Source organism: Bacidia gigantensis (genome assembly GCF_019456465.1).
Source record: "Bacidia gigantensis strain McMullin 20006 chromosome Unknown contig_231, whole genome shotgun sequence".
In the NCBI taxonomy this organism is placed as follows: domain Eukaryota; kingdom Fungi; phylum Ascomycota; class Lecanoromycetes; order Lecanorales; family Ramalinaceae; genus Bacidia; species Bacidia gigantensis.
Window position 1 is genome coordinate 645,833 of NW_025408598.1, and position 27,204 is coordinate 673,036.

Here is a 27,204-nt window from a genome sequence, read left to right on the forward strand (position 1 = left end):
TATGACCAAAGAAGGAATGATACATAAGCCAAGGCACCCCACCGGTCATGACATGGCTCTCAAGGGTCGAAAATGACGACAAACGAGGTAGATTGTTTATTGCGGAGCGTCAATGAGCTTGCAAGAAAAGTGGTGGGGCTAGTGAATTCCCGCAAAGAGGCTGCTTCGGTCCGCAAGCTTTTAATTCAGTTCAACCCTCTCCGAAAGTACCGCGAGTTCTGCAAGAGAGACCTCACTAGGCTGTCGAATACTGCTTGGAAAGGCTTCCAAACGCCACTCAAGCTCCAATGGCATCGGCCGGGATTAATGTAAGCCTCGATTGTGAGACCTGCAACAGCATTCGACGCATCCCAAGTCCAGCACTTTAAATGGCATAATATCCTATGAATCCTGAGTCGCTAACTTACTTAGGTGCTTCGCTACAGCGCGTTGGGCTCGGGCGTCTTCTATGGCTTTTATCACCAGTCTACAATATACGCTCGTGACGAACAGCACAAGAAGCAAGCAGAATTCGACCATCAGAAAAGCGTCATAGACAAGGCAAAAGTGGAGTGGGCAAAGAAGACAGCACCTAAGGAAGCCGTAGCACCTGGGGGAGGTGCGTTTGACCTACCCTTTTTGCAAGTCTGTGCTCTTCGTTTGAAGACAACGGCCGGAAGCTTTAATATTGCAAAAAGTGCCTAACATTTCGATGCCCTAGTTATATCCGACCCTAACGACCCGAAATTCGACCTCGAGGCATATCTCAAGTCAGGTGAATGACCACAATGACAGACGAGGTGAAGGATGCTCATTTGTGACGGGGGCTTCCTGTAAGAATTGTACATATATAGAAGCTCAAAAGTCTGGAAAGGGCGTTGCGACTGGAAGATTTCGCACTCCTACAGTTATACCTTGGTCTCATGTGCGTTTACAGGAGAGTGTTGCTTCACCAGCAAGAGACAAAACGTCAGATTGATTATACGGCCTTTGCCTACAAATCGGGTATCATCATATACGAGACATAGGGTTCAGCCCAGATATCGGGTGGACAAGTGCTCTATGGTCTTCGCGTCGACATCATTGTCCGTGTCTTTCTCTTTGTCGTCTTTCCCCTCCGGCAATACTCTTAATTCTTGGACTCTCAGCACCGTCTGCCGCAACTTGCTTTTCACTCTTTTCACCTTCCTCTGCCTTTGTTTCGTCTTCAGTTTCACCCTCAGCGGCTCGCTTTCTATCCCCGTGACCACTGCACGGCAAACGAAGTATTTGTCATCTATCCAAGGATCGCCACGAAATGTAAACTCTCTAGAGCCCAGCGTACTGGCTCTATTCAACCGTAACACTGTCCCCGGTGGAGCGTTAGGCATGTAAAAAGGAAGCCGTAGAGAGTCTCCGAGGGTGAGGAGGTAAGGGCGGGCGTGTAAATGGGCTGTGATGTAGTGTGGTGCTTGAGAGGCCAAGAGCGTTAGAAGATGGAGAGAGGATGACAGCGGCTTAGTCGGTGGGGGGGAATGGCGAGTGGCGGGATAGTTGAGGGTGACGGCGGGAGGTGATTAAAGGATTCACTGGCGATGATTGGTCTGGAGGGATTGGGTGGGTTGGGATATCTGGAAGGGCCTTTGAGAGGTATGCTCCAAGGGGAGGTGAAGATTTTGTGGTTGTTGTAATGGTCGATGCGGTAGAAAGGCGTTGGCGAAGGGGGAGCAAGAAGGTGGGAGGTAGAACCCCTTCTGTTAGCAAGTTGCTAGGAAGCACTCGCGTCACTCTTTGAGAAATCATGAGACCTGATTGATGAATGTTGAGCGATGAGGGCGAGAAATAGCACCCGAATTTAACCTGACTCTTATGTGGAATACTACTCAGGGCTTTTCTAGGTGATTCATATTTCCGATAAATCCGCACATTAAAAATCTTTCTTTCATATCAAAGCATAACTATCATAGAATAACCTTAAATTTTTACAACTTATTCATCATATTAAGAACATACAACCTATAAATTTTCAAACTAATTGAGCGTTGTTCAAGGGTTGAAATACTGAAGAATCTATTTCGAGCCTTTCCTAAAAAGGTTAGAAATATGAATCACCTAGAAAAGCCCTGAGTATTCCCATTAGGTAGCATAAAGCATGACGCAAGTTTCATCATGTCTGCGCAGCTCAGAGACTTAGCTGGAAAATGCTTGGCATCAACTTGGCGTTTATGTCAATAGCAACTCGAGCAAATTGGAAACCCCTGCATGAGTCGAAACCATCTCTGATTGCTCGCTGATTTCTTCGCGAGTTTGAAGCGACGATACATATATCAGAAAAGAAAGCATTGAGGTAGGTGTGGGCATATGAACAGAAAAGTATCGGTGCGAATATTTCCCCGCCGGATTTTCTTCCGAATAGTGTGCAGCTTGACATAACAGGAGTGTTCTAATGATAGTCTACATGCTTTCTTCAGTTCATTGTCTCACGATGTACCATTTCATAACATCGCTACTGCTTCGTTCCCCCTTAACTCATTTTCGTTCAATATTTCATACGCAAAAAGCAATCAAGTGTGCTGAAATCCCAGCTACAATTCCAAATCACGAATCACTGCTAGCCTATCCAATTGCATTGCACACATTAACTGCGTCGGGTCTCGAATTTTTCATCCTAATATGAGCCTGGGTAAATGATACCCTCGTCAGAAGCGTCACGTTTGTAGGATCCAGGGTAGACAATGCCCTGCTCAGCAGCATCACGTTTGTAAGACCCAGGATAGACGATGCCCTTTTCGGCAGCATCTCGTTTATACGATCCAGGATAGACGATGCCATCTTGAGAAGCATCGCGTTTGTCTGTGGCTTTGTGGTCAATCAAGGCTGTAGGTACGTAGGAAAATGGTTCGAAAGTCATATTACTTACTCACAGGAGCCGTCAGAGCTCCTACACCAAGCAAGCATAATATGGAGATCGAAGACCGCATTTTCTAGTTTTGCCTGTTTCGGAAAAGGAAGTCTGTGGGTTTTGTTTCACTAATTCCGATTTCTGGCTCAGAATTGATCAGCGAACTGAGAAATGCGGGTCATTATTAGAGCTTTATGTTGTCGTTCTTCGAACAGGTCGTTCGCAATGACGAAAGGTCGAGAACCTTTCGAACGGCCGCCCCGAGCTTGGCCGGGGTGGTCTAGAAGGAAAATGACCCATGTCCTTGTCATTGTGAATTGAGTTCTGGCTTTAATGTAGTCAAGCTTTGAGAAGACTAATTGAAGACCTTAGCAAACCATCCAAATAACGTACACCCAGGCGAAAACCAGGGGGCTTTCGATATTCGCTAAATTTGGTCGGACATACTCGGCAAGCTTCAAATCCAACCTCGTTGCACTCGCTACTGCAGTGGTCGGAAAGCTACATTTTATACCTCGCTTGCGGAAAGCCACAGGCGCACCAGATGGCTCCAGCTTCTTAGAGAGCCCATTGAGCAGGACTATGCTAGTAGCCAGTGGTTTGTCAAGAATCAAGAATCCAAAACTTTGACCTTGGGCCTTGCTTCACTAGGATGCATCGTATAGTCAGCAGTCTAGACCTTGCACTGCCGGACGTAGTGCAGCTACGACTCATGAACTTGCGACGGTAGCTACAAACAGTAAGACCGCAGAGCTACCACATTCTGTGGCATGTCTCCTCTGGTTCGACGACCTACCCAGGACTCGAATAGCTGGACAGCAGGCAGATTCAGCACGCCAATCAAATCAAAGGTATCAGTAAATTCTTACTTCTGGGCCGGTGACGCTATCTCTATGCCCGAAATTCGTGCCGCCGGAATATCATGAAGATGGTCTGCGACGATAGTTGACGTAAGACACCATATGTGTATTTTTCCATCAACATACCTCGGGAGTACCTGGAAGCCGTCGAAGTCGACAAGTATTGGAAAAAGGACGCCAAGGTTGCGTCATTCGAAGGTCATTGGGTGCCTGTCACGAGAACGGGTCGAATATCTTGTCCTTCCATAGGGGACTTCTTGACTTCAGGTCCCACCTTTAAGAATGGGCACGGCAGAGTCGGGAATATGCCCACGAGGACTCCTTCAACAAAGTGCAGGACGCGAACCTCCAGAGCTAGAACAGAAATCTTTTCTTCTCAGTCAGGAACGATCAAGCGATGAAATTCTTGAGGTCTCATACACTCGTCTTGCAAAGCGGCGGTCAAATTGGCGAAGGGCAAAAATCGATATTCTCACTCATTCTATCCTCATAGCATTCTACACGATCGTGACCATTAGCATTGTTCGTGCCCGGAGTAGAACAGAAAAACCGCCTCATGGTGAGTGGAAACTACCGTCTAATTGGCACCCTAGCCTAAGTGGCCATCTAGCGGTCTTCGATAATCTTGAAACCAAATACACACAGACTGTATTCCATCATCTTGCGAATAATTCATATGCCGGTGAGCCGTCCCTGGAATTGGATGCTGCTTGGGACGCTCTTCTTTCCCCAATGCATATGCGCGTCTCTGAAGATGAATTACGTCGTGACGATCAGGAGTCTGTAAAGCTTCCTGAAGGTGGTGGATACCTGAGTTGGATGGGCGTGTTTCACGAATTGCATTGCATAGTAAGTCAGTCTACGGGGAAAGTATTCCATCGATTTGGTGAGTAAAGATTATTGAATCAAGACCTTAGAGAATGCTACGCGAGTGGCACTATCGTCCTTATTACCACACCAATATGACTCCTGCAGAGATTGAACGTATGGGGCCTCACATAGGTAGGCAGTGACCGTGCCCTCCTTGCAGAAGCTCTCCCTTTTCTCACAAAAGAATATTGCATATGATCTTACTATCCGTGACTCTGCTCACACAGACCAGATCATTGCTTCGAGCTCCTTCGTCAGTCCGCTGTATGCCATGCGGACACCTCCTCGCTTACCACATTCATTTGGAACGCAAATGAGACGCGCCCCATGTTCAACGCCAGCGAGTCGATTCATACATGTGTTGACTGGCATGCTCTAATGAAGTCGGCAGAGGGAAGGATTGTGGATGAGGGAGAAATGTCACGGCTGAAGAAACCAGACTCGGCTTCTGAACGAAAGCCTTCTTCCCATTTATGATTGAAGGGGTTGTATAAGATGATACTGGGAGAAGAATTCCCTTTTTTCCTTATCAAGGGTAGCAAGAACTTTTAGATTGTTTCTTTCAGCACCTATGTGTGCCATCTACGTAATGCTGTAAGTTAAGTTTAAGCCTGAATCACCTATGTTGATGTTGAGATCAACACATACTGGCCCACCGAATCTGCTGGGTTATTTGCCCAATTGTAAATCCTCTCCACGTTTCTTACCTCACTCTCGGAGAGCACACCGTTTCTGTAGCCGACTTTGTGGGCAGCGTGATCGTAGTCGTAATATGCTGAACCTAGCCTTTCGTGAGCTGAATCCTACAGCTAAACTTCGGGCAAAACTGACAGGACCAGGTCCCTCAGCACGAGCAACTTCAGTCACATAGCCACAGCCATGGCAGTCAACGCTACTTGTACTTGTTACTGTGGTCTTGTAGACTGTTGAAGTGTAGAGGTTTTCGAAAACTGGTGCAGTCGTGATTGTTGTTGTACATAAAGCGGGCGGAGCTGGGCTCGCTAGTCTGGATAAGAGGCCCGGTCAGCCATCTTTCTCCCCGGGCTTCTTGGGGGGAAAGAGTTACACATTAGATACAAGTGCCAAACCCGTGACGAAGAAGACGGCGGTCTGCATCGTGCGTGTCTCAGAAAGCTGAAGGTGAACGGGATGGGCAACAAGATTTCGGATTTTATTCAAGCAATCGGTATTGTGGGCTTTGAGAATCGTATAGGATGGTACACGAGAAGAAAAGGGGGAAAGATTAGAGATTATGGGTCATATAGGATAGAGATAGATCTGATAGTTCGGAGCTCGCGAAAATTGCTGCCTTCACTTCAAGATGAGGCCGCCTCCGCATGAGCTGCATTCTCACCGAACACAGGTTTACCAACCAAGGATAAGATGAATGGCTTTTGCTCCGCATCATCAACCAGTGATCAGGTTGAGCTGGGAATGTTCTCTGAGTGAAGATAAAGAGCGGTGTGACAGCGTAAGGTGCAGATTGAAAGGCACATATAACTTGCCGAGCGACTTCCGAGCTTTGTGGGGAACGTGTGACCTTTGATTGGAAGTGCGGTGAGGCGATGCTTACCATGGTGGAAGGCTTTCTCATCCTCCACAAGGCTTGTGCGGCCCATGCTCTCTCGGTTCGGGTGAGATTCTACTTTTGTCATTGCAGGTGAGCAAATTTTTCCAGATGATCCTCACCTTTCAGCTTTCTCCACATACCTCTACGAGATATGCAAACAGATTGGGCCTGAAAGCTCTACGAGAAGATTGCCGTGGTCATTGTCTGGTGGAGCCTGGCAGCTTCAGATTTGCACCATTCACTCCTCTTGCTTCTGCTGCTCTTGACAGTTGAGCGCTTCGCGTCACAGACAAGTCTAACGAAACGAAAACTTTTGGGGACATTTCAATTCACTGTCCATGCAAGTAAAGAAGATTCAAGGGTCGGTAGCCTTTGCCGCCTTACTAGGTCGATGCCCAGTGCCATGGGTGCCCACCGCCTAGGAAAAGGTTGCGTCACTTGACTCAAGAAGATTGCAGGTCGTACAATATCTCGTTCAATGATCAACGATGTTTCATGATGGCGTAGCAGCTATTTGCGAGCAGCTCGAAACGCAATGAGGCCTGATCATGTCTTCACAGGATCCTAAGAATAGGGTAAACTCTGGCACAATTACAATCTCAACCCTCAAGAATAGCTTGACTCACACGATAGTACTCAATTACATACACAAACTTCACCAACATAGACCTGCAGAGTCCGTGCTTAATTTGACCAATCGTCAGGTTTGAACATCATGCTCCTTAGCCAGACTTATATGGCTGCGGCAACTGGCCGGTAAATAACCAAGTCCGACATCCGACATGCCACATGCCACAGTCCCATTCAATCTTTTGGGTTATGGCCTCCGAAAATAATCGGACCTTGTAGCAAGATGAGCTTTGATATGTTTTTGTCCCTTCTAGTCACTCTCGCTGGTGGAAATGCCCAATAGACATGCGTTTTACTGACTGATGATTGCCACGAGATGAATCTTTGTCAACAAGCTTATGACCGAGACCTGCTGATGTCGATAGATTGCTGATAATATGAATTTATAAGCAATCATATTCGATGGAGGGACCAGCAGAGGACTTGTCCTATAGTTCAAGGTGACTAAGGCGGTAGAATTGATGAATCCGGTGGGGTCTCGGGCGTCGGCGAGAGTCCGAGGCGGGGGCTAAGGTATTCGCACCCGCTAGTCAGCCTAGCAGCCCGACCAATCAGCCTCGACGGAGATATCGGTGCGAAGGTAGGGGGTCCACTCGGTCTCTCCCTTAACCCCATCGCAAACAGTGTTCCTAGTACGTATGTATTGCAATTGGGATGTGTTAGTCAACATAACAAGATGCCCATGACACGGTGAGATTAGAACGTCCGAATCGTCAAAGCTTCTGCCCATTTCACGTCGTATAAGAAGCCGAGACGAGACCCAAGTCCAGGCTCCAACTGTAGTAGCCTCCTTTGATCCTGCTTCACTTTTGCCCTTTAGATCTTAACTTCCACGTATACTCTCTACATTGATCATGACTCGGATCCTCCTCATAGGAGCCACTGGCTATATCGGCACTGCTGTTGCAAGCGAACTCCTCCGCTCCGGCTTGCACACCGTCTATGGTCTCGCGAGAACCCCCGAGAAAGCAGCCCAACTCGTGGCAAAAGAGATCATACCCGTCATTGGTTCCGTCACTGACTCTGCAGCGTACGTCTCGCTGATCAAATCCGCCCGTATACATATCGTCGTCGATTGCGCTGGCGCCAATGATGGCTCATTTCAGGTCCTCAAAGACCTCAAACAAATCGGCATTGAGCGACAGAAGGAAGGTGGTGCTAAACTCGGCTTTGTCTATTGCAGCGGCACCTGGGTTCATGGGTCGTCCTTCGAACGGGTTAGCGACCTCGATCCTGTAGGAACAGCCGATGCCAAGAACCCACCAGCGAAGATGGTAGCTTGGAGACCCCAGTTAGAGCGAGATATTGTCGCCTCCAAAGATGTTTTGAATGTGGCTATTATTCGCCCGGGGCTAGTCTATGGACGTGAAAGCCCAATATGGGGTGCTTTCCTGGGGCCGATCTTTGCAGCTACACAGGAAGGCACGAGGCGCGAATCTGTTCAACTACCATTAGACCCACTCGCGCGACCAGGTCTGATTCACGTAGAGTAAAGGAGCCATCCCCAATTGACTCACCAGTCCGAAGTTACTGACTTGTGTGCAGTGATGTTGCATCAGGCTTCCGATGTGCAATCGAGAAGCTTGAGCTTGTTTCTGGGACTGGTGTGTACCCTGTGTTCAGCATTGTTAGCTCATCCGAACCGATGAGCCTCATCATCCAGTCAGCCGCAGATATCATTGGATTCAAAGGTGAAATTCGACTTGCGGAGGAGAAGGACAACCCTTTCAGCGAAGCGATGTCCGTCAGCAACAATGACAACTCCTCACGGGCGAAGCAATTGCTTGGCTGGGAACCAAGGAGAATTGGTATTGTGGGCTCGATGGATATCTATGTCAAGGCTTGGTTGGCTTCCCAAGCCACAGCCTGAAAACCATTTAATGAAGAGGGGATCCTATCGGAGAAAGCTGAGTTGATAATAGGCTGAGAAATCACTTTTGCACCACAAAAAGTACAATAGGATAGAACAGCCGTTAACACTGGCAATTGTAACGCGCTATGATCATTTTTCAATTCGTTCCTTTCGTGACACAATGAAAGTCGGCAAAATGATCGAATTTGCTATTATCAAGTACGTGTAGTCACCGCTATCGCACCGAGACATACACTCGGTTCTCGTATAAAGCATGTAGGTCCTGGTGTTGCTGATATCCTTGAGACAGACAGAATGTCACAACGTGCCCTACAGCATCCCGCAGAACGCGGAGATTTCTAACGCATGTAGAAGGAACCATCCAAATCCATTAGGGCGAAGATAGACACCACTTTCAGATCTTGCTTTAAGTCTCAAATTGTGGAGTTCAAATTGTAAGATCTGATCTAGGGTTCTCTATCGACATGTGGATATCAAGAATAATGTAGAAAGGGTTAATAATGGTGCACGAGGGGCAGGCTGGAGCTAGTGGCTGCCTCTAGGTTGAAGCCGCGCTGAAGGTCAGTTTCGTATCCTTGACTTCTATTCTACCCCAGCTGATTGTATTGGCCAACATTGAGTGCTTTTGCCCATTATGATGCACCCTTCGCGAAGAGCGTATGTGGAGGAGGGTGCCCCTGATGTAAGCAGTCCCTGCCCCTGCATTGCTTCAAATGATTCATATCTCGTTCTAGAGTGTCTGCCGGGCTGTTTGGAAAACTAGTGTCAGAAAAAGGCCGTTTGATGATGGCTGATAGATATATCGTGTACAACAGGATGAAGATGGCGTGGACTTGGCTAACATACGTGAGATTGCGTTGTGCTTCAACTGGCGATCGAGCTAAATAAATCACAGCTGTCGATCATGACCACTTTGTACCAGCCAATGCTGCTGGCATAGCGCCAGAGAAAGCTTCGGCAATCATATCGCAGTTTGAGAGGAAACGAAGAGCAGCTGCTATTGCAGTACCTACAGATGATGGCCGTGTCCGCCAGCAGCTGCGTTCGATGGGTCAGCCCATCACGCTTTTCGGCGAGGGACCCGGCGACAGACGAGATAGGTTGAGAGAGTTGCTTACCCAGCAAGCAGAGGAAGCGGGAGGGGGTGGGGATCTACAAATGCAAGAAATGACGCAGGACGACACTGGGCAAGGGGACCAAGATGAAGAGTTCTATACTGAGGGAATGAGTGAGCTTTGCGAAGCCCGAAGGGCCATCGCACGATATTCGCTGCCTCAAGCAAAGGCGCGGATAGCAAATCAGACTATAGAGTCAACCATCCCTCTGCGCACCCACATCAAGCATCGTAAAGCCATCAAAGAGCGACTTGCCGATTTCGAGCTCTTTGGCACTCAAATCGCCGGAGATCGGCCTGTGAGCTTAGTCCGCTTTTCGCCCAGTGGAGAGACCATTGCAGCAGGCAATTGGTCCGGCGGGGTCAGGCTCCTCAGTGTCCCAAATCTTGATGACGAACGAGTCTTACGAGGCCACACGGACAGGGTCGGCGGTGTTTCATGGTATCCAAATGCTACGTTACCTGGCACTAGGGTGTCACCGGAATCTGTCAACCTAGCCACTGGTGGTGGAGAGGGCAGCATTCATCTCTGGAATCTTGCTCAAGACACCCCCATCTCGACTCTTTCTGGGCACACGGGCCGGGTCTGTCGTGTCGACTTCCATCCGTCAGGTCAATACTTGGCTTCCGCTTCATTTGATACTACATGGCGTCTCTGGGACGTAAACACAGCTACAGAACTTCTCCTCCAAGAAGGCCACTCACGCGAGGTATACGCCCTTAGCTTTAACACAGACGGCAGCCTCCTTGCTAGCGCAGGGCTGGATAGCATTGGGAGAATCTGGGATCTACGGACTGGTCGCACTGTGATGATATTAGACAAGCATATCAAAGACATCTACGCCTTAGACTGGAACTATGATGGCCATCGAATTCTATCTGGTTCTGGTGACGGTTTTGCCCGATGCTGGGATTTGCGGTTAGTGCGTGAAGCCGGTGTCATTGGGGCGAACAGGGGCGGCGTAACGGACTTGAGATGGTTCAAGGGCGAGGACTGTATGCTACCTCCCGCGAGAGATGAGAAGGGAGAGGTTCAGCCTAAAAAGACAGGCACGTTCTTCATTTCTGGTGGCTTTGACAAGAACGTCAAGGTCTTCTCCGCCGACGATTGGGCTCTTGAGAAGACACTCAGCGGGCATTCTGGGAACGTTCTGGGCGTGGATGTTACCCGCGATGCCAGGTGGATTGCCAGCTGTGGTCATGATCGGACTGTGAAGCTGTGGGGTCGCGATGACGGGGAGAGTGTCTGATTCAAAGTGGCAGTCACGGATGAAATTGTTCAAACCGACGCCTGCCCGTGCTGCATGGAACAGTGTGCGCTTTCCTAAGGTGAGACTCTGACGCGGTCCTAAGTCTAGTAGAGATGAAAGGTGCGCAAGCATGCTGACTCTGCTGCCAACAGCACCTGATTATGACTAGAAGGTAACAACACTCCTCAAAAGAGAATTCGGTATTTGGAAAGGTCGCAAGCCTGAATGGAAACCCTCAGCTGTGCCATGACACTCGTGGGGCTTGGCATATTGAAGCCGCACACGGGGCTCTAGGATGTTTTATGTGCCTTACAAACCTACCAAACGCCAGAAAACAGCTGGAGATGGATACCCCACCCAACACTTTACATGATCTCACCAGGTGTGTCATTGTTGCCACCTCTTTCATCATCCAATGTGATGGCAAATTATACAACCTTGTACCACCACGGTTAATTACGGCATTTCCTCTACGCGTGATCATTTACACCCACACGGCTTGAAATATCTTCTTCTTACCATCACACTCTCTGCAACCCTTTGAATACCATCGCTCAAGCTTACCATTCATTCTATCGGATTGCATTCTTTTGATCAAACCTTGTCCGCTCTTCTCTCATGATGAACAAACTCCTGGTCCTCGTGGCTTCTGCTGCTCTAGCCTTCACCAGTGGTGCTACCGCTCAAAACGAGCCATCTGTATCTTGCCCCTGGGCTGTGCTCGGACCACTCAATATCTAAGCAGGTCCTACTTCAACTGTCTACACGAGTACAACCACCACTGGAGTTGCGACCGTCGACTGCCATGGATGCTCGACTGTGATCCCAGTGGCTCCTCGCATCTTGCCAGCGGCCGAAGTCGTTAGGTCTGACGGTGTTCAGCATGATGTCAAAGGGAACATCGTAAGTACTCCGTTTTGCACTCATGCGGCTCAAATTTTGGCGAGCATCTTGTGATTATTCAACGTAGGGTCTGTGGATGATATTTCGAGGATGCTTATCATTTCTACTATGACAGGTAGTTCACCACACCACTACTATCACTGCTATAGAGCCTACATCAGTTCAAGGCTATGCTTGTCTCCCCAGTATTAAGGTCTAGGGCGATCACCGTGGCCACCATTATCATAGCATCAACATAGGTGAACTGTACAACAAGGAAGGCAGAAATGCATTTTCAGGCAGGATGACTTCACCAAAGATTGGATCGAGGTCAACACCACACTGACCTCAAGTACAGCATGATTCTCCATCAGCAGTATTCTTTTTAATTTGGAAGGGCTAGATTGCTTGGTTCAATTGAGGGCGCCTTTTTGCTTCGAAGCAGAGATGGAAAACATTCAATACTTGCAATTCAGGCTATTACTATCACACTACCTACATACCTAAAAATCAGTATCTTCACCCTACGCAATATGTTCCCTATTCTTCAGTGATATATTTTGTGGCTAGACGAGAGATGAACCCCCAATGACTTAGAGTACAATCCATGCTAGGTCTAGTCCTACTACTACGTATCCCGGTCCTAGACTTACGCGCACTCATTAGCGCGTATTGTTTAACAAAGAGAGCTGCAAAGATTTCCTCGACAAACTGCAGAACAATTTGCCATTGCTGCGCCTTCTTTGCATAAATTGACGGCGAATATACGCTACAATGGGCCAATTGAAGCATTGAATACCTGAGTCGTGGCAAATCAAACAAGCAGGCAGCCAAGATGATACCCTCTTGACCCTCGTCTTTCCCGAACACCTGTTGCACATGATGCGAACACTGCAGACCCTCAGCATCCTCGGCATATCACCAGTACTACAATGTACAGCATGCAGACATGCTCCTCTATTCTCCCACCAAGACCTCCGTCCTCAATGCCCCTCCACGCTTCCCTCATCGCCCAACCCAACCCTCTTCCGCCGTTCGCTGACTCAAGCCCGCCTCTCCTCCTCCAGCAGCCCAACATTTTCCTACCGCATTGCCGCCTCTTTCTCCGGAAAAGGCCGCCGTTTCAACCCAAAGACTGACCTCTACTCCCACAATTCTGATCTTGAGCTCCTGGAAGGGGCCTTCACCGGACGGCCAAGCAGCGGTCAAGACGCCTTCTTCGTCAGCAAGATCGGAAACAGTAGTAGTACTGCGTTTGGCGTGGCGGACGGAGTAGGCGGATGGTCTGACTCGGGGTTCGATTCAGCGCACTTTTCGCATGGGCTGTGTCAGTGGATGGCGAGGGGCGCGGAGATGGTGGGTGTGGCAGGAGGGGAAGCGGAGGTGAAGAAATTGGGCCCAAGAGAGCTTCTGGAGAAGGCATATGCGGGCATTGTGGCCGACAAGGTGGTTGAGGGAGGCGGTAGCACGGCTTGTGTGGCTGTGGGTCGAGGAGATGGCAACCTGACCGTTGCGAAGTAAGTGAGGCCTTGACAAGGCGATGGGTGAAAAGGAGCTGCTCTGACGGTCTTTATCCAGTTTAGGTGACTCGGGCTTTGTCCAGCTCCGGCTCAATGCCGTCAACTATTATTCCAACCCTCAAACCCACGCCTTCAACACACCCTATCAGCTCTCCATCGTCCCGCCTCGAGTCCTCGCCCTCTCCAAAGCCTTCGGCGGCGGTCCCCTCCACGATTTGCCAAAGGACGCCGGCATCTCGACGCATGAAGTCCGGCACGGTGACGTACTTGTCTTCGCCACAGACGGAGTTTGGGACAATCTTAATCCTACCGACCTACTAAAGATCGTGAGCCGGCAGATGACGGGTTTCCAAGCCTGGGTCAATGGCGACAAAGGCACGGAGGTATCTGACAAGATTTATGATCTTGCAAAAGATGGAGGCATTGCCGTGCAAGTGGAGAATAGTCTACAGTCTACGCTAGCTGTCAACATTGTTGGGGAAGCAAAGGCCGCTAGTGTCGATCACAAGAGGGACGGACCTTTCGCAAAGGAGGTTCAAAGATTCTATCCCCATGAGGACTGGCATGGTGGAAAAGTTGATGATATTTGTGTCGTTGTTGCCGTCGTCATTCACGATGAGCCGGCCCCTCCTTAGTTTTCTTGGACAGAAGTTGTGGAGGCGTAGGCGCTATTCAAAGCCGTTTCTTCGGGTCGACGATCTCACGCTGAACGACAGAGTATCGCGACGCTATATCAAGCAACATGACATGCTCAGCAGCCTCAGTCTTCAAGGGTTACTTTTCGTGTACGTGAGAAGCACAACCTAGTCACCTCACAGAATTTCATACAGGAGAGCACAAGATCCTTGCGGAAAACGAAGGATCCTTGCCATGAAAGAGAGGAGAAGCGAAGGGCCCTTCCGCATCCTTTCTGCCACCAGCACTCGCATGTATGAATAGGTCTCGAGACGTCTTTTCAATTCAAGAAACTCGGAGCAAGGGCCTTTCCAGACTAATTTGGGAGCTCCTAATCTAGATGGCAGCTCTTGATCTGCCTAGGAATCATCGTGATAGTATTCGAAGGATTGTGAGCTTTGTCTCATACGAGCGTTGCGATATCGCTGACATCTAATCCTAGAAACATCAAGATTCACATATCTCTGTATATACAAACTATCTAAATTAATGCTATATGAGGAGTAGTACCATCACCATTGTTGCCAGCCAGCTCACCTGATTCCACACCTTCACACGCCACCCTTTCCCCTCAAGAGCCACTAGACTCTGGCCTACCACTCCTCCAGCCTTGCTAGTCCCATTCGGCCTCATAGAACCGGGCACGCGACTCACCTCGTCGGATTTCGTCGCCACAGTCACAAAGCCCAACCCAAAATCACCCATCCACTGCAGCGACAACGTCGACTCGCCTACCTCTAGTCTACCTGAGACCGGCCTCATAGGCGTGCTGACGACAGTAAGCACAGCTCCACCACTCGAAAGTGTCGTGTTGCCGTCAACAACCACAGTGCCTTCATAGTCAACAGCGAGTCCATGTCCGCCTACTGCTGTGATGACAACCGCATTCGTGGGCTGGAGTGCAATCGTCGAGCCTCCAACATTAAGCCCGCCCGAGACCAGCTGGACTGACTCCTACCGCGATAGGGGCGCCGTTGCGCGAGAGCATCATCTTGTCATCGACGATGACCTTATCGTTGCCGGACGCAGAGAAGATGTCGCCACCTGCTGCTGTGATGACGGGCACGAGAGAGCTTTCTAATACCGAAGGCGAAATTGGAGGGAACTGAGGAAGCGTGTGTCTCAGGCCGTCAATCACGAGGACTGGCGATTTCTGTTGCTGAGATTTCCCGTGCTCAATTCCTTCGACCTCAGATGGGCTTTCAAGCGACACCTGATAGCCAGCGATACTGACAGCGCCGACGTTGAGCAGGATCGTTGTGCCGGCTATCAGTGCCGCTACGCTTGTTTCTGGAGGTGTGTCAACGGCGCTGCCTGCTTTGTCTGCTATTTGGGATGGGGGAGTCGGATGATGTTTCCAGTGTCATGGTCGCCCGTTTGGCGCTGTGACCACTACGGTTGCTTGGTGGGGAGCATCAGCTTGTGGGGAAGCCTTGTCAGGCTGCTGGCTAGAGGGATTAGGACCCCTGGAATCAACACCAGGATTGGGAGCGGCTTTAGCATTTCCAGCAATGGGGTTTCCTGCCTTCTCATCATTGGTCTTTTAATCACTGTTGACTGATTCTCTACTTGATAGTTGCTGGGAAGACGAATCGGCTCGTGACAGATCAGCAACTGGACTTTTGCCTAGATTCTTATTGTTACTGGGGTCCTTTTCCGATGCGTAGCTTGTTGGGACACTATCAGTCGCATCATTGTTTACGAGCAGATCTGCCCTGTTTGAATCAGGTAAATCACTCGCTGATAGTTCTTCACTATTGGCAATGTGATTGCCGTCTGATTTTTCAGGCGTAGGAGGCTGAGAAGGCAGATCACTATTCTCTCTATTATTCTTGGCAGCTGAATCATTCACTTTCACGTTGCTAGGGGTAGGATTTTACGCAGGCGAATCGTTTTCGGGTATCTCTTCTGCCTGGAATCGTGCACTCGCACCCTTTGCCGGTACGTCCTTGTTAGGAGTGTTCTCTTTTGGTCTGTTACTGCCATGCAGATCATTTGCCTTGAATCCCGCATACATGTCGACCCAGCTGGATCAACGGCTTTGAGCTTGTCTGGGAAAGCAAGCCAAGGGTGACAATGTCGCTGAACGTATAGAAATTGCGCTTGAACTCTTTGAACGGTGCTCAAGCATTTCGGGGCTAGGCTCTCGAAAGGTAATGGTTGTGAGCTCCTCACCTAACATGGCGCAAATGATGGAAATGCTCTAGGCGTAGTAGCCGTACAATTGTTGTTGAAATCTGCGAAGTTGAGAGGAAAATTGGCGCTATTAATCTCGCCAACATTCGCAGCTGTTCCACTCCACGAAAGCTTTTAAGCTCTCCATGGGGCATACGAGAGGGTCATGTCAGCATAAGTCTTTCCAACGAGTCCGCAGGCACCGCGAGCTGACACATCGTGGTAGACTACGTATGCCGAAGGTGAAGAGCTTTTCACAACGACTATCAATATTTTCTTATTCCATGGAAAATCAATCAGCACGAGAACTTACAAGACAAATCCATATGAATCAATAAGAGTCGCGACTGCAGGTGATGGGGCCGGAGTCGGTACAAGACTTGCCTAGGCGAGCCATAGGATTAGCAAATACCTCTCAAGGATTTTCAAACCTGTTCAGCGACTGAGAGGCCATGATCAGGTCTCGACTTACGCTGTCCCATAATCAATGACGCACGCAAAATAGCCGCACGGCGGAATCTTTGTTGCCGTCCACTGAGGCTTCAACCCAATGGAGGTCTGAGCAGCATTGAAACTAGAGTATGCAGACTCCTCTAGCGATGAGCAGTAGGATTTGACGCTGGAATTGAAGCCATAGAAGAGAGGCGGTTCTGTGTCTTGCAATCCCGAACCCCCACAATTCAGGCTCCAGTATGTCTCGAATGGTATTTCCGAGCTTGAGCTTAGAAAGACTTTGTCAACTGCAGCAGTTACTGACGTCTTGTTGTTGGCTAATGTAGGCGCTTAATCTTTTTCTCAATTGAGAGTCAGTATGCAACCTGTGAAGTACTCTACGACACTCAGTGAATGCAGCCGTTTACGTACACTTCTCGCAATCGATGAACGATAAGCCCCTGTCTATATCAGGAGCGTTATAGGTAGTCGTTTTCCATCCTACAGCAAAGTCTTGGAGCATATGGCTGGGGTTAGGATCACCTCCTTGCAGGTTCACCTCTTGCTCTACAGGACATTGGAATTAGATGAAGATGAAGGATTGGTGGGCACAACGTGGGTCGGATGGAAAGGAAGAACGATGGCTTTGTCAGCCATACCCGAGCTCCAGCTTCCTCCCATTTTTACGTATTTGGTTAAATATGTTACGCATTGGGAAAGTGACCCTCATTACATCACATCCTATGAATTCGATATATCATGTACTGCCGTTTCTAAACATCATATTTCAGTAATCTTCAATCTCTGGGCAATCGTTTCTCAAAGGCTGACGGTACACCATCCCCTCGAGCGACGGGCCAGTCACCCTTTCTTATTATATTCATATTGGAAATTTATACCAATCCCGACATCAATTAGTCCGGCCGTCTGCGCCGCCTAGGCAGCGCTCGTTGATGATTCTCTTCAGTCCAGGAATGGCAGGACGACACCGGCGAAGCGAGAAGGATGACACAGTTTCCGGGTTTTGCAAGATGTTCAATCTTGGAGCTTCAATGCCATTAGCGACTGTAGACACATACAACGCACCTTTTGTGGTCACAACCACTTGCGGTGCCAGGGCACCTGTCGTGTCCCTTTCCTGACCAAGGACCTGACTGGCACCTGCACTACGCAATTTTAGCCAGAAGAAAGAAGAGCTGGAAGGGAGCTCAAGCTTGGCACTGAGAAGGAAGGAAGTACATACACATGTCCACTGTCGCCAGTACTTTTTGGGGTTTGTTTCGCTGATAACGTTCGGCGGCGAAGCCCTAGGGCAGACAGTGTCACTGTTGACACTGCGGGTGGCTTCCTTACTCGCATCAAGGATATCTTCGTCGAAATCATATTCATCTGTGTCCATATCCGCCTCTCGCGTTGCTTTTGAGAGGCGACTAGGAGAACTTGTCCCGTTCTCTGACTGAGAGGTCGCCATAGGCTGCAAGGCAGCTTCGTTGACCTCTTGCGCGTCATGATCGCTCTCGAGAGAATGATCTATCCTAGACTCTTCTCTTTCTTCATCGTCGAGCTCCTTGTCTTCCCCCTCGTCCGAAACGTTCCCCGTTTCCCGTCTTCTCCTCAGCTTTTCCGCCTCCTCTTGTAGGAGTTTACCTTTGGTCTTCCCAACACCCAGCACAACCCACGCAAAGCCCTTACTACCATTTCGCCTCAACGCATCTTCTTGGGGGCCCTTCCCCTTCTGTCGAAAGTGCATTTCATCAATATGACGGTATCGTGCTTCCCATGCTGGTGGGCCTCGTAGTTGCCTATCAATGTGAATGACTGTGTTGCAATATCCGCACCAAAACCCGTCGATTCCATTATGGCCAATATGAGCCTTGCGTTTAGCTTCCTTGCATTTTGTCTTAGCTTGCTTAAATTCAGGGGGATACTCAGGTCTTGGAGGTGGCGTCGGGGTATGCTGAGCTCGTGAGGGAGAGGGTGATCGATAATCTGTGGGAAAGGACGCTGCCGCAGGTGAATTCCTACTAGATGACTTGTACGAGGGATCTGGTGGCCAATCTAGTGGGGGGACCGGTTTCTCAAAACTGTGTACATCAATGAGGTGTTCGTAGAATTCATCCTTCGAATAAAATGTGTGTTGGCACACCTCGGCGTTTGGAATACCGGGTTCAGTACAGCGATTACCCTCCGAGGAGGCTGAAGACTTCTGCTCAGGTTTCCTATCTTGACATCGCGTCTCGGAAGGAGGCTTCTCAGATATGTCGTCTTTATTCTTTGCAGCAGTACTCGAGTCTTTGTGAGTCTCGACCCTCCTCCCGCGCTCGTTCCCTCCCTCATCACATTTCTCTGTTGAATCAGATATAGCAGCAGGAGGTCTGTGGGGTAAGAAACACCACCAAGCCTCCATTAAGCTGACATCTTCATGCATTGTCCTTTCATGTCTCTTCCAATCACTCTTACTTCCAAATGTCTTTGTGCACATTTCGTGTGACACATGTGATTCGTGCGCTGTGCAAGTATACGGTCGATCGTGTCGCTGCATATGTTTCCTATCCTCCAATCTCAATATCAAGAGCACGTTGGAGATGTCGTGAGTGTGTTCAAAGCATAAAGTAAGAAGGGGAGTTTTGACATACCTCAAATCTGAGCGCGTTTTGTTGACCTTGAAGCATATCGGACACTGGCTTCGATCTGGCGGCACGACCTTACCCTTATCGACTTTTAGACAAGGGTTCAAACGCTTGCTACGATCTTGCACTAAAATTTCTAGAAAGGAACGATGTAGAGATGCTCGAATATAGGCCTCTACCTTTTGTGAACTTGAGTTTTGAACACTCAGGAGCAGGCCAGGGGCATAGAGTATGCGAGCCATCCTCCTAGCTTCTTGTGCAATGAGTGGATGGGTTTTAACCATATCAACCGGCGAAGTTGAGGAGTCAGTCGTTACATCGGAAGACTTATGACTGGGCAATACGCGCTTCGTATCTTGACTTTCACAGCCTTTGGTGAGGTTCTGAATTGGATTTGCCAAGGAAGGCACTGCTTTTGTACTATCCTGACTTCGGATTGACTTTCCAGCACATGTCAATGGTGGATTTGAGCTTTTGAGAAGAACTGATCGGGGTCCCTTGTTGGCATTAGGATCCGAATTCGTGATGATCGGATCCTGCTCAATGAGGAAACTTGACATGGGATGACTTATAGCGGGTTGGGTATGCCTGGTGTGGATTTGGTACTTACTGAGAGGCAGATGATTAGGCGGGTGTAAAGCTCGCAATTCATTCCGGTTCTGAGAAGCCTGCTCAGGATTTGGCTTGTGTACTTTACTTAGAACGTCTTGAAGATTTACTATCTGGTGCTGAATCAACGAAGAGGCAGGAGCGTCAAGGGATGAAGAAGAATCATGTTTCAAAGTACTGGATAATAGATTATTGAACGAAGAAGACGAAGAAGAATGAACATCGCTGGCAAGTGCGTCCAAATTCGTAGAGTCATCTGGTTGCGATACGACGGCATCTTCCAGCTGCTCTGGCGTTTGATACACCCTACACTTACAAATCAGCCCGTCGCCCACCCAACATCTCAATCCTTGATTTCATAACCGAATTGCTCGCAGGGAACTAACGATTCGCTAATCAATTTCTCCTGATCCATGTCTTTGTGAATGCGTGAGCAATGCTGCTTGAAATTATCCGCCCGTGGCCAAATTTTGAGTGGTTTGCCACACTTTGGGGCCGAACACCTGTAGGTTTTATCGGTACCTGAGCGAGGAGCGACTTTGTGAAGAGATTTTCGATGGCGATCAAGATCGTTGCGAGTGCTGAATCCGTCTATCTTGTTGCAGCCAACAAAGTCACACTTGAACGGTTTATTATGCCGCAGCATATGCTTCCTAGGTGACAAAAACATGTCGTCAGGACGTTGAATACCACTTACATCTTGTTATGCTTACTTGTATTCTGACTTGTTCTTGAGTTGCCCTATCTCGCACATATCGCAAATCCACGGAGGGCCTTCAGGGATTTTCTGATCTACCTGGAGAAAATTCGAGGAAGCCTTAGATCCAAATTGTCCACTAGTTTCCGCAAAGAAATCGAAGTGCAATGATTCGAAGGCCTGAGAAGTGACATCTAATCCATCAAAGCCGTTGGTCAGGCTTTGACAATCTAGCGGCTGGTTGCCGAAATCTTTGCTGAAGTTCGATGGACATGTCGGATCACCATGGCTACTGAGAACTGATGGTGTCAATGGACTGACGACATTGGATCCGTAACCTGAGTCGAGTGGTAATGCACCTTCCGAGAATTCTTTCCCGGCTAAAATCATGTTTGTCGGGTGACTTGCACGACAGACCTGCGTGCTGACGCTGTTTGGCACTTGACTATAGCTCAAGGAATTTGGAATTTGTGAATTGGAGAGACATCGCATCGGCGGTGGCTGCATCTGACTTGTATCGAACGATGGCCATGGCTCATTGGTAAAGCGAGGCCTTGGCTCTATTGTCTGACTAAGGTGACTTTGCATTGGTAGGAGATCCTGGTTCATCTGGTCAATCTTTTCAATTACTTGCGAATTATTGTATCCGTCTGGTGCAGAAAGTGGAGCGAAGATTCTGTCAATGTCACTATCGTGCTTGTGTGACTCAGTCGTGCTAAGATAATCCTCGCTGTTCAGGGCTCCGACCAGATGCATACATGACGGAGCCATGGTAGCAGGTTGCGGCGTGAAATTGCCTATAGCTGGTTGAAGGTCCTCCTCAGGCCATCCACTGTAAGTAGAAGGAACCGAGCAAGAAAAATCCGCGGACTGCTGCAGGCGTCGTTTGGGTTTCGGTGGCTGGGGCCGATAGAGGTCCTGGACAAAATCCATCAGTCTATTCAAAGTATCGCTCTGTGGGCTTGTCCATACCGCATCAGCGTCTTGCTGTTCAACGTAGGGCCGTTTGCGGGGTTGCATCGTGGGTGGTTAGGCAGTGATTGACAACAGAAGCAAGCTCGAAAGAGTAGAATACTTTATGGAGTGGCTTGGTATCAAATTGTGACTTTGTAGGCTAACACTGATTGCCTGATGAGGCCTCTTGCTTGTAGCGAGAGAGCACACCAGATTGATGACAAAACACGAGTCTCAAAGAGTTGGGTACATGTAGCATTCAAGAAGAGAAAAGAAGACATTTTTGCAAAACGTGAGAGATGTTCATATACTCATGGCTCTGTGCTGGAGAGCTGTTCGGTATGCAGTCTCTGAATCACTTGCTGTTGAAGCCGTACTACATCCGATAAGCGGAGCCGGATCACTTAGAGTGCGCATGACTGAGAGGACGTGGGCTGGATTCTGCAAGTTCCCGTATGTTAACAGTGACGTGAAAGCAGCGAGCATTGGAGAAAGACGATGAGACGCACAAGGCTATTATCGCGTGAGGTCAAGGGTGATCAAACAGACAAATAAAGTGAAGCGTGAACGGCGCAGATGGCAGGGACGGGATCGCCAGGTGATCAATGAGACTCTAGACACCGTGACGGACACCGCAGGTAGAATACAATGGCTGTCCCTGGGTCTTGCGTAAAATACACGCATATTACTGCAATGATGCATATTCAGGCACTCCTCATGGACGTATTGCACCGTGATACGAAGTAAGATTGAAGCCTAAGCAGGCCTAAAGGAATAGCGTGATCTGGCACCGTCTCCCTCCTTTGACTGGTTCATCGGTCTGCACATGCCGGGATGGGGGCCATGACAAGTCTGGCATGTTCGGTGAGACGGTGCAGGAGTATGGCATCCATTCGCTTCGCTTAGCCTTCACTACGCCCAGAAGGAGATCCTGAGGACTGTTACGTTTGTACTCTCGGTCTGCTGCCGCCTCAGCCACGGTCTGTCTTGTCAGTACCCATATAACAATTGGCGGCCAATCACCCGCATGCCCTTTTCCGACTTGCTGGTCTGCCCGTCCTTTGCTGAGCTGGCCGTCTGTCACTCCACGATATTCATCGGCTGTCCGCATGCCTGCGTCAAACTGCTCCATGGCTGCTTGCAGACTTATTGCGTCATGCATCCTTCACCTTGTTGGGCGTCACCACAGCAGCACTGCTGGATGGCAGCAACAGGACTGCCACAGAGGCTGGCGGCCTCGAGCACGAGCTTGATTGCAATAGGCTCGTACTGCATTCTAGCCACCAAAGATATTCTCATTACCTTCTGTCGCTATCATAAGACTGACATTGTGCCATCCTTTCCTAAACACGGAACGACAAATTGCGAAGATGATGGCAAACCAATTGTTTTTCATAAGATCTACCAGGTTTTGATCATACATGCGTACAAACGTTGGGTATATATATGCGCTGCAAATTCATCATCATGAGTAGATTTTTCCTTCCTTACATTTCATATAATCATAAGCGCGAAAAGGAGAGAGGGAGTGACTCAGATCCTCAGCGATAACCAAACGTCCCGTTGACCATCGGCTGGCCATAAACGTTCATTCCGCTGTCACTCGTCGTCGTCGTGAGTCCTTGTATCTGATCGATGCTGTATCCTATATTGGGGGTGCCAATGTGACCCTGGAAATGCTGTTGCGCTTGCGACTGCTGGAAGTTGGGATCGGCTGCTGCTGTGTTCATGTGTCTAATCTGCTGCGAATACATGTTTGAGGATGGATTTGGCTGTGCATAGGTTCTCGGAGGGTTAGAAGGGTCTTGCAATGATGCGGGCAATGCCCCGCCAAATTGAAAAGCAGAATTCTCAGCGGAATTGTTGGCATATGGCGGCTCATGTTGAGGTGAATAACGGAAAGCAGCCCGGTCTTGGTAGGGCGATGAGCGATGCTGGGACGACAGTGCTTGAACGCTATACATCTCGCTTGGGCTCGATGTCGGTTGAGAGTCGTAAGCCCTTGGGGTGCTCATCGGATTGAATGAAGGGGCAGAAGCGCCATAGTGACCGTAATCTGGTATGGTGGGAATCGTCTCACGGCCTTGAGCATAGGCAGCAGCCAATTGTTGTTGGCGAGCCGGGGGAGGGTAAGTGCTTGGAGATGCTCGCTGGTAATGGCCCTCCAACTGGTAATTTGATTGAGAAGCCAGTGGTGCAAAGCCAGCTGGCATGTTATCTGTCACTACGCCTGGTGCGTGGAATGGCGACTGGGGGCCACCTTGAGAGATAGGTGACATGCTCGTAGGCTGTGATGTAATGCGAGACTGCTCGATTGGACTAATAATAGTCTCTGGAGTGACATCCTTCTGCTTTACGATGCTCAAAACGGGCATGCTGACTTGCTCCATATGCTTCGCGAGGTGAACGGTCAATTTCTTCCAGCTATTGCAGATATTTCCGCAGAACTTGCAAGCTTCCTCGCGTGGGTTTTTACGTGTTTCGTGCCGACAATCTTCGACCATCTTCCAGACTTGATCGGTTTCATTTTGCGGTTCGCCGTCTCGGACACTGCTCGGCTTAGGAAATTTGGCCTTGTGAGCTGAAGGTCCTCGAACCGCAGGCTTTCCAGCTTTCACCGTCTTATACTTCGGTTCCGGCAATTTGTGCTCGCGAACCAGATGTTGAACAAAATTGTCTTTGCGGTAGCATCGGTGGGTGCATTCATTGATGTTGCATTGCCACCATTCTAATTGTCGGTGCCTTTCATTTTCATGTCTGACCCAATCGGCTTTGCGCTTGAATGACTTTGGCTCTGCGCAAGTTGGGAAAGTACAAGTGAAAGGCTGAACGTCTTCATGGACATGTTTCGACCAATCTGATGGTTTGTTGAATTTCTTGACGCGGAAACAGAGAGAACATTCGAATTCAGCGGGTAAGCGTTTCACGGGTGGCATGGGAACCCCAGGCGGAAACTGGGCGGGCGTCACAAAGCCTTCTGCGAGGGCATTGACGTCGTCCTCTGAAGGACCAATTCCGGAGACAGAGAAGCCTGCTTGAGACATCTCTGGTTCCCGGGTCAGTTTAGACGGTAGATACGTGGGTTCACCGCCAAGTTCAGTACAATGCTTTCCCGAGGAGCATTTGCCACTGCTAATAGCTTGAACGTGCTTGACTTTGAAGTCAAGTAATTTCTTGTATCGTCGTAGTTGTTCCTGGGCAACTCGATCAAACATGAAGGGAGGCAAGCGAGGGTTTAGATGACGGATGTTTATTCGGAAGCCCTCCAAGGTTGGTACAATAGGATCGGCTTTGATTGAGAGATCCATAGTGATGCCTTCATCCTCGAGAGTTTCGTCTTCCTCATCTTCCTCGAAGCCGACAGTATGATCTAGATCCTCTGTTTTTGGTGCAGCCAATGTTGGCATTGGGGGACCACCCTGTTTAGTCAAGAGATCGGCAATTCCGGGGTCGTTGGTTACTGTAGCAAGGGACAAGCCATTGTTGAGCTCGCTCCGGCTCGCTGAGCGTTTCATTGCAGCCTTATGATTCCCTCTTTGTCCAGGAGGCGATGATACGCCGGTGGCACTGAGTGGTCCGCTGCTGCCCATCGACGCAATCTGGCCGGCCATAGCAGCCACCGCGCTGCCTGTGTCAATTCGAGGTGATCTTGGTCGCTTTCCTAGACTACCCATTCTCTTGAGACCTGCAGGTGTAGAACGTGGAACGGCTAGACTACCGTGACGACTATCGCCACTATCCGTCCTCGAATGATCCCCAACAGTAGGCCTGGTGGCAGTAGCTTGCTTCGCTTTCTCGCTCTCTTTGCGCTTAAGGGTTGCGTTCCGCTTTGGTACAAGTCGGTGCAAAATGCTCCCACTTCTATCACGTTTCTTCTTGTCTGATGTTTCTGGACCGTCATCCTTTTCGCTGTTCAGGGTAAAGCAACGGAACAAGCTATGCAAGTCTGATTCGCTTCTTCTTCTCGTTCCCCAGGTCGCAACACGCGACATTGTCTCTACATCGGCAGCTCGTTGCTGGAACCTCACAATTGCTTCGTTAGACGACATTGGTTGCATTTTCACACCCGGATCCGAGGAGTCATGGATGCTATCCTGCCATAACGTTGCTCGATATAGTGATGGCTGGTTTGGTAACTCATCATATACGCCGGGCCTCGCTTCCCCGGGCAACTCATTCATGCCTTTGGTGGGGGTTGGAATGGGAGAGTCGTCAATGCTTGGGGGCCCGGAATCAGAGTCATCCTCTTCCCCACTACTCTCGTCAACGAGAACTCCTGGACCAGGTATATGCGTGTCCACAGGTGTCGTCTCGAGAGATTCTAGATTTGCGTGGGACAATTTCTGGGCTCCAGCGCTTTTAGCTCTTCGTCGCCGACCAATCTCTCTTGGTCGCATTGGTGGAAGACCATCCTCAGCGTCGCTAACAGGAGCACTATGATCAAGCCAGTCTTCCACATCTGCGTTTTTCAATGCGCGCGAAGCTGCATCTTCCTGGTCTTTTAGGTTCTGCACAGGCGCTCCTCTCAAGTTCGAGCGAGCAATAGGATCCAGTGGTCTTCTGTCATTGAAGCGTTCCTCGTCGCCTTCCGCATCATCTGGCTCATCATGCACTGATAGATGGGAAGAGAAGCTACCTCGATGCCTTCTCTTCACATGGCTGTCTTGGTTGATTTGGCGAGCGGGTGAGTCGCCCCTGGCATATTGATCGACTCGAATGACAGGACTTGCAGCACGAGCAATATCCGGAATTGAGCTAGGCATATTAGGACTTGTGGTCTTCGAGCTGTCTGTTGTGGGTGGTGTCCGCTGAAAATGCTCGTGTTGACCAATTTGATGAATTGTATTCATGTGGATGTTGTGGATGGGCTCTTCTTTGACCTGAACACCCACTGTTGGCGGGGTTGAAGTGCCGTCCCTGGTAGATGTGCCGGCAGGATCGGTCAACACAGGACTCATTAGGTGTGAAGAAGCTTTGGTGGCTGCTCCGGAAGAGAGGCGGTGGATGAGGTTCGATCGTGTATAGGCTGATGCAGAATTGTCCTGATTGGAACTAAGATCCTGGAAATGACTCTGGCGAGCTTGATCTAAGGCGCCGAAATGATCTTCGAGATAAAAGCCAGCATTCTCCGGTGTTGCTGTGTGTTCACTTGATACGCTATAATCGTTCTCAGACCGATAGGGATTAGGACTTAGAAAGTCGTAATCGTCATTCCCAGAGTCGAATTCAGCATTCGAATTGGGCGACGATGAGCCGTGATATCCGTTTAGTGGGACTTTGTTAGGAGTCAAGTCGCGCTGAGGGGCGCTCGGCGACCTGGTAGATCTTCCCTCACTTGGATTCTGACTGCGCTCTGGTGTAGGCGAGTAGAAGGACTGAGGGACAGAGGAATAGTCGCTGAGCACCGGAAGAAGATTTTCTTCACTATCATTCGAAGGAAAGAAGGGATCGTAAGAGATCTGATTGTTGAAGCCCACAGGATGTGTTTGTTGGCTAGGCATGGAGGAAATTTGTTTCTTGGATTTGGTGGTAAGACTATCTAGCCAAGTGTGAGTATTGCAGGCCTTCGATAGTTCAGATTGCTGACACCCCAGTCATAGTTC

The 27,204-nt window shown here is 49.3% G+C and overlaps 9 protein-coding genes across 9 annotated transcripts; 5 read left to right on the forward strand and 4 right to left on the reverse strand.

The window, feature by feature from the left end:
* Positions 1-72: 72 nt before the first annotated feature.
* Positions 73-762, forward strand: KY384_004205 (uncharacterized protein; the record flags this gene model as incomplete). Its single annotated transcript, XM_044812711.1, has 3 exons — positions 73-308; positions 426-598; positions 701-762. The coding sequence occupies 3 exons, from the start codon at positions 73-75 to the stop codon at positions 760-762; spliced, it is 471 nt and encodes a 156-aa protein (XP_044670131.1).
* Positions 763-4,002: 3,240 nt separating this feature from the next.
* On the forward strand, positions 4,003-4,614 carry KY384_004206 (uncharacterized protein; the record flags this gene model as incomplete). Its single annotated transcript, XM_044812712.1, has 1 exon — positions 4,003-4,614. The coding sequence occupies one exon, from the start codon at positions 4,003-4,005 to the stop codon at positions 4,612-4,614; it is 612 nt and encodes a 203-aa protein (XP_044670132.1).
* A 3,030-nt stretch (positions 4,615-7,644) lies between these two features.
* Positions 7,645-8,660, forward strand: KY384_004207 (uncharacterized protein; the record flags this gene model as incomplete). Its single annotated transcript, XM_044812713.1, has 2 exons — positions 7,645-8,279; positions 8,336-8,660. 2 exons carry the CDS (start codon positions 7,645-7,647, stop codon positions 8,658-8,660), a joined length of 960 nt encoding a protein of 319 aa, XP_044670133.1.
* Positions 8,661-9,300: 640 nt separating this feature from the next.
* On the forward strand, positions 9,301-11,027 carry KY384_004208 (uncharacterized protein; the record flags this gene model as incomplete). Its single annotated transcript, XM_044812714.1, has 3 exons — positions 9,301-9,345; positions 9,479-9,509; positions 9,559-11,027. 3 exons carry the CDS (start codon positions 9,301-9,303, stop codon positions 11,025-11,027), a joined length of 1,545 nt encoding a protein of 514 aa, XP_044670134.1.
* A 1,764-nt stretch (positions 11,028-12,791) lies between these two features.
* On the forward strand, positions 12,792-14,064 carry KY384_004209 (uncharacterized protein; the record flags this gene model as incomplete). The annotated part of the gene is made up of 2 exons (XM_044812715.1): positions 12,792-13,426; positions 13,488-14,064. The coding sequence occupies 2 exons, from the start codon at positions 12,792-12,794 to the stop codon at positions 14,062-14,064; spliced, it is 1,212 nt and encodes a 403-aa protein (XP_044670135.1).
* Positions 14,065-14,596: 532 nt separating this feature from the next.
* KY384_004210 (uncharacterized protein) lies at positions 14,597-16,121 on the reverse strand (the record flags this gene model as incomplete). The annotated part of the gene is given in 4 exon segments (XM_044812716.1): positions 14,597-14,998; positions 15,063-15,427; positions 15,656-15,966; positions 15,985-16,121. 4 exon segments carry the CDS (start codon positions 16,119-16,121, stop codon positions 14,597-14,599), a joined length of 1,215 nt encoding a protein of 404 aa, XP_044670136.1.
* Positions 16,122-17,746: 1,625 nt separating this feature from the next.
* On the reverse strand, positions 17,747-21,667 carry KY384_004211 (uncharacterized protein; the record flags this gene model as incomplete). Its single annotated transcript, XM_044812717.1, has 3 exons — positions 17,747-17,776; positions 17,955-20,256; positions 20,664-21,667. The coding sequence occupies 3 exons, from the start codon at positions 21,665-21,667 to the stop codon at positions 17,747-17,749; spliced, it is 3,336 nt and encodes a 1,111-aa protein (XP_044670137.1).
* A 547-nt stretch (positions 21,668-22,214) lies between these two features.
* On the reverse strand, positions 22,215-22,733 carry KY384_004212 (uncharacterized protein; the record flags this gene model as incomplete). The annotated part of the gene is made up of 2 exons (XM_044812718.1): positions 22,215-22,259; positions 22,410-22,733. The coding sequence occupies 2 exons, from the start codon at positions 22,731-22,733 to the stop codon at positions 22,215-22,217; spliced, it is 369 nt and encodes a 122-aa protein (XP_044670138.1).
* Positions 22,734-23,142: 409 nt separating this feature from the next.
* Positions 23,143-27,102, reverse strand: KY384_004213 (uncharacterized protein; the record flags this gene model as incomplete). The annotated part of the gene is made up of 1 exon (XM_044812719.1): positions 23,143-27,102. One exon carries the CDS (start codon positions 27,100-27,102, stop codon positions 23,143-23,145), a length of 3,960 nt encoding a protein of 1,319 aa, XP_044670139.1.
* Positions 27,103-27,204: the final 102 nt, after the last annotated feature.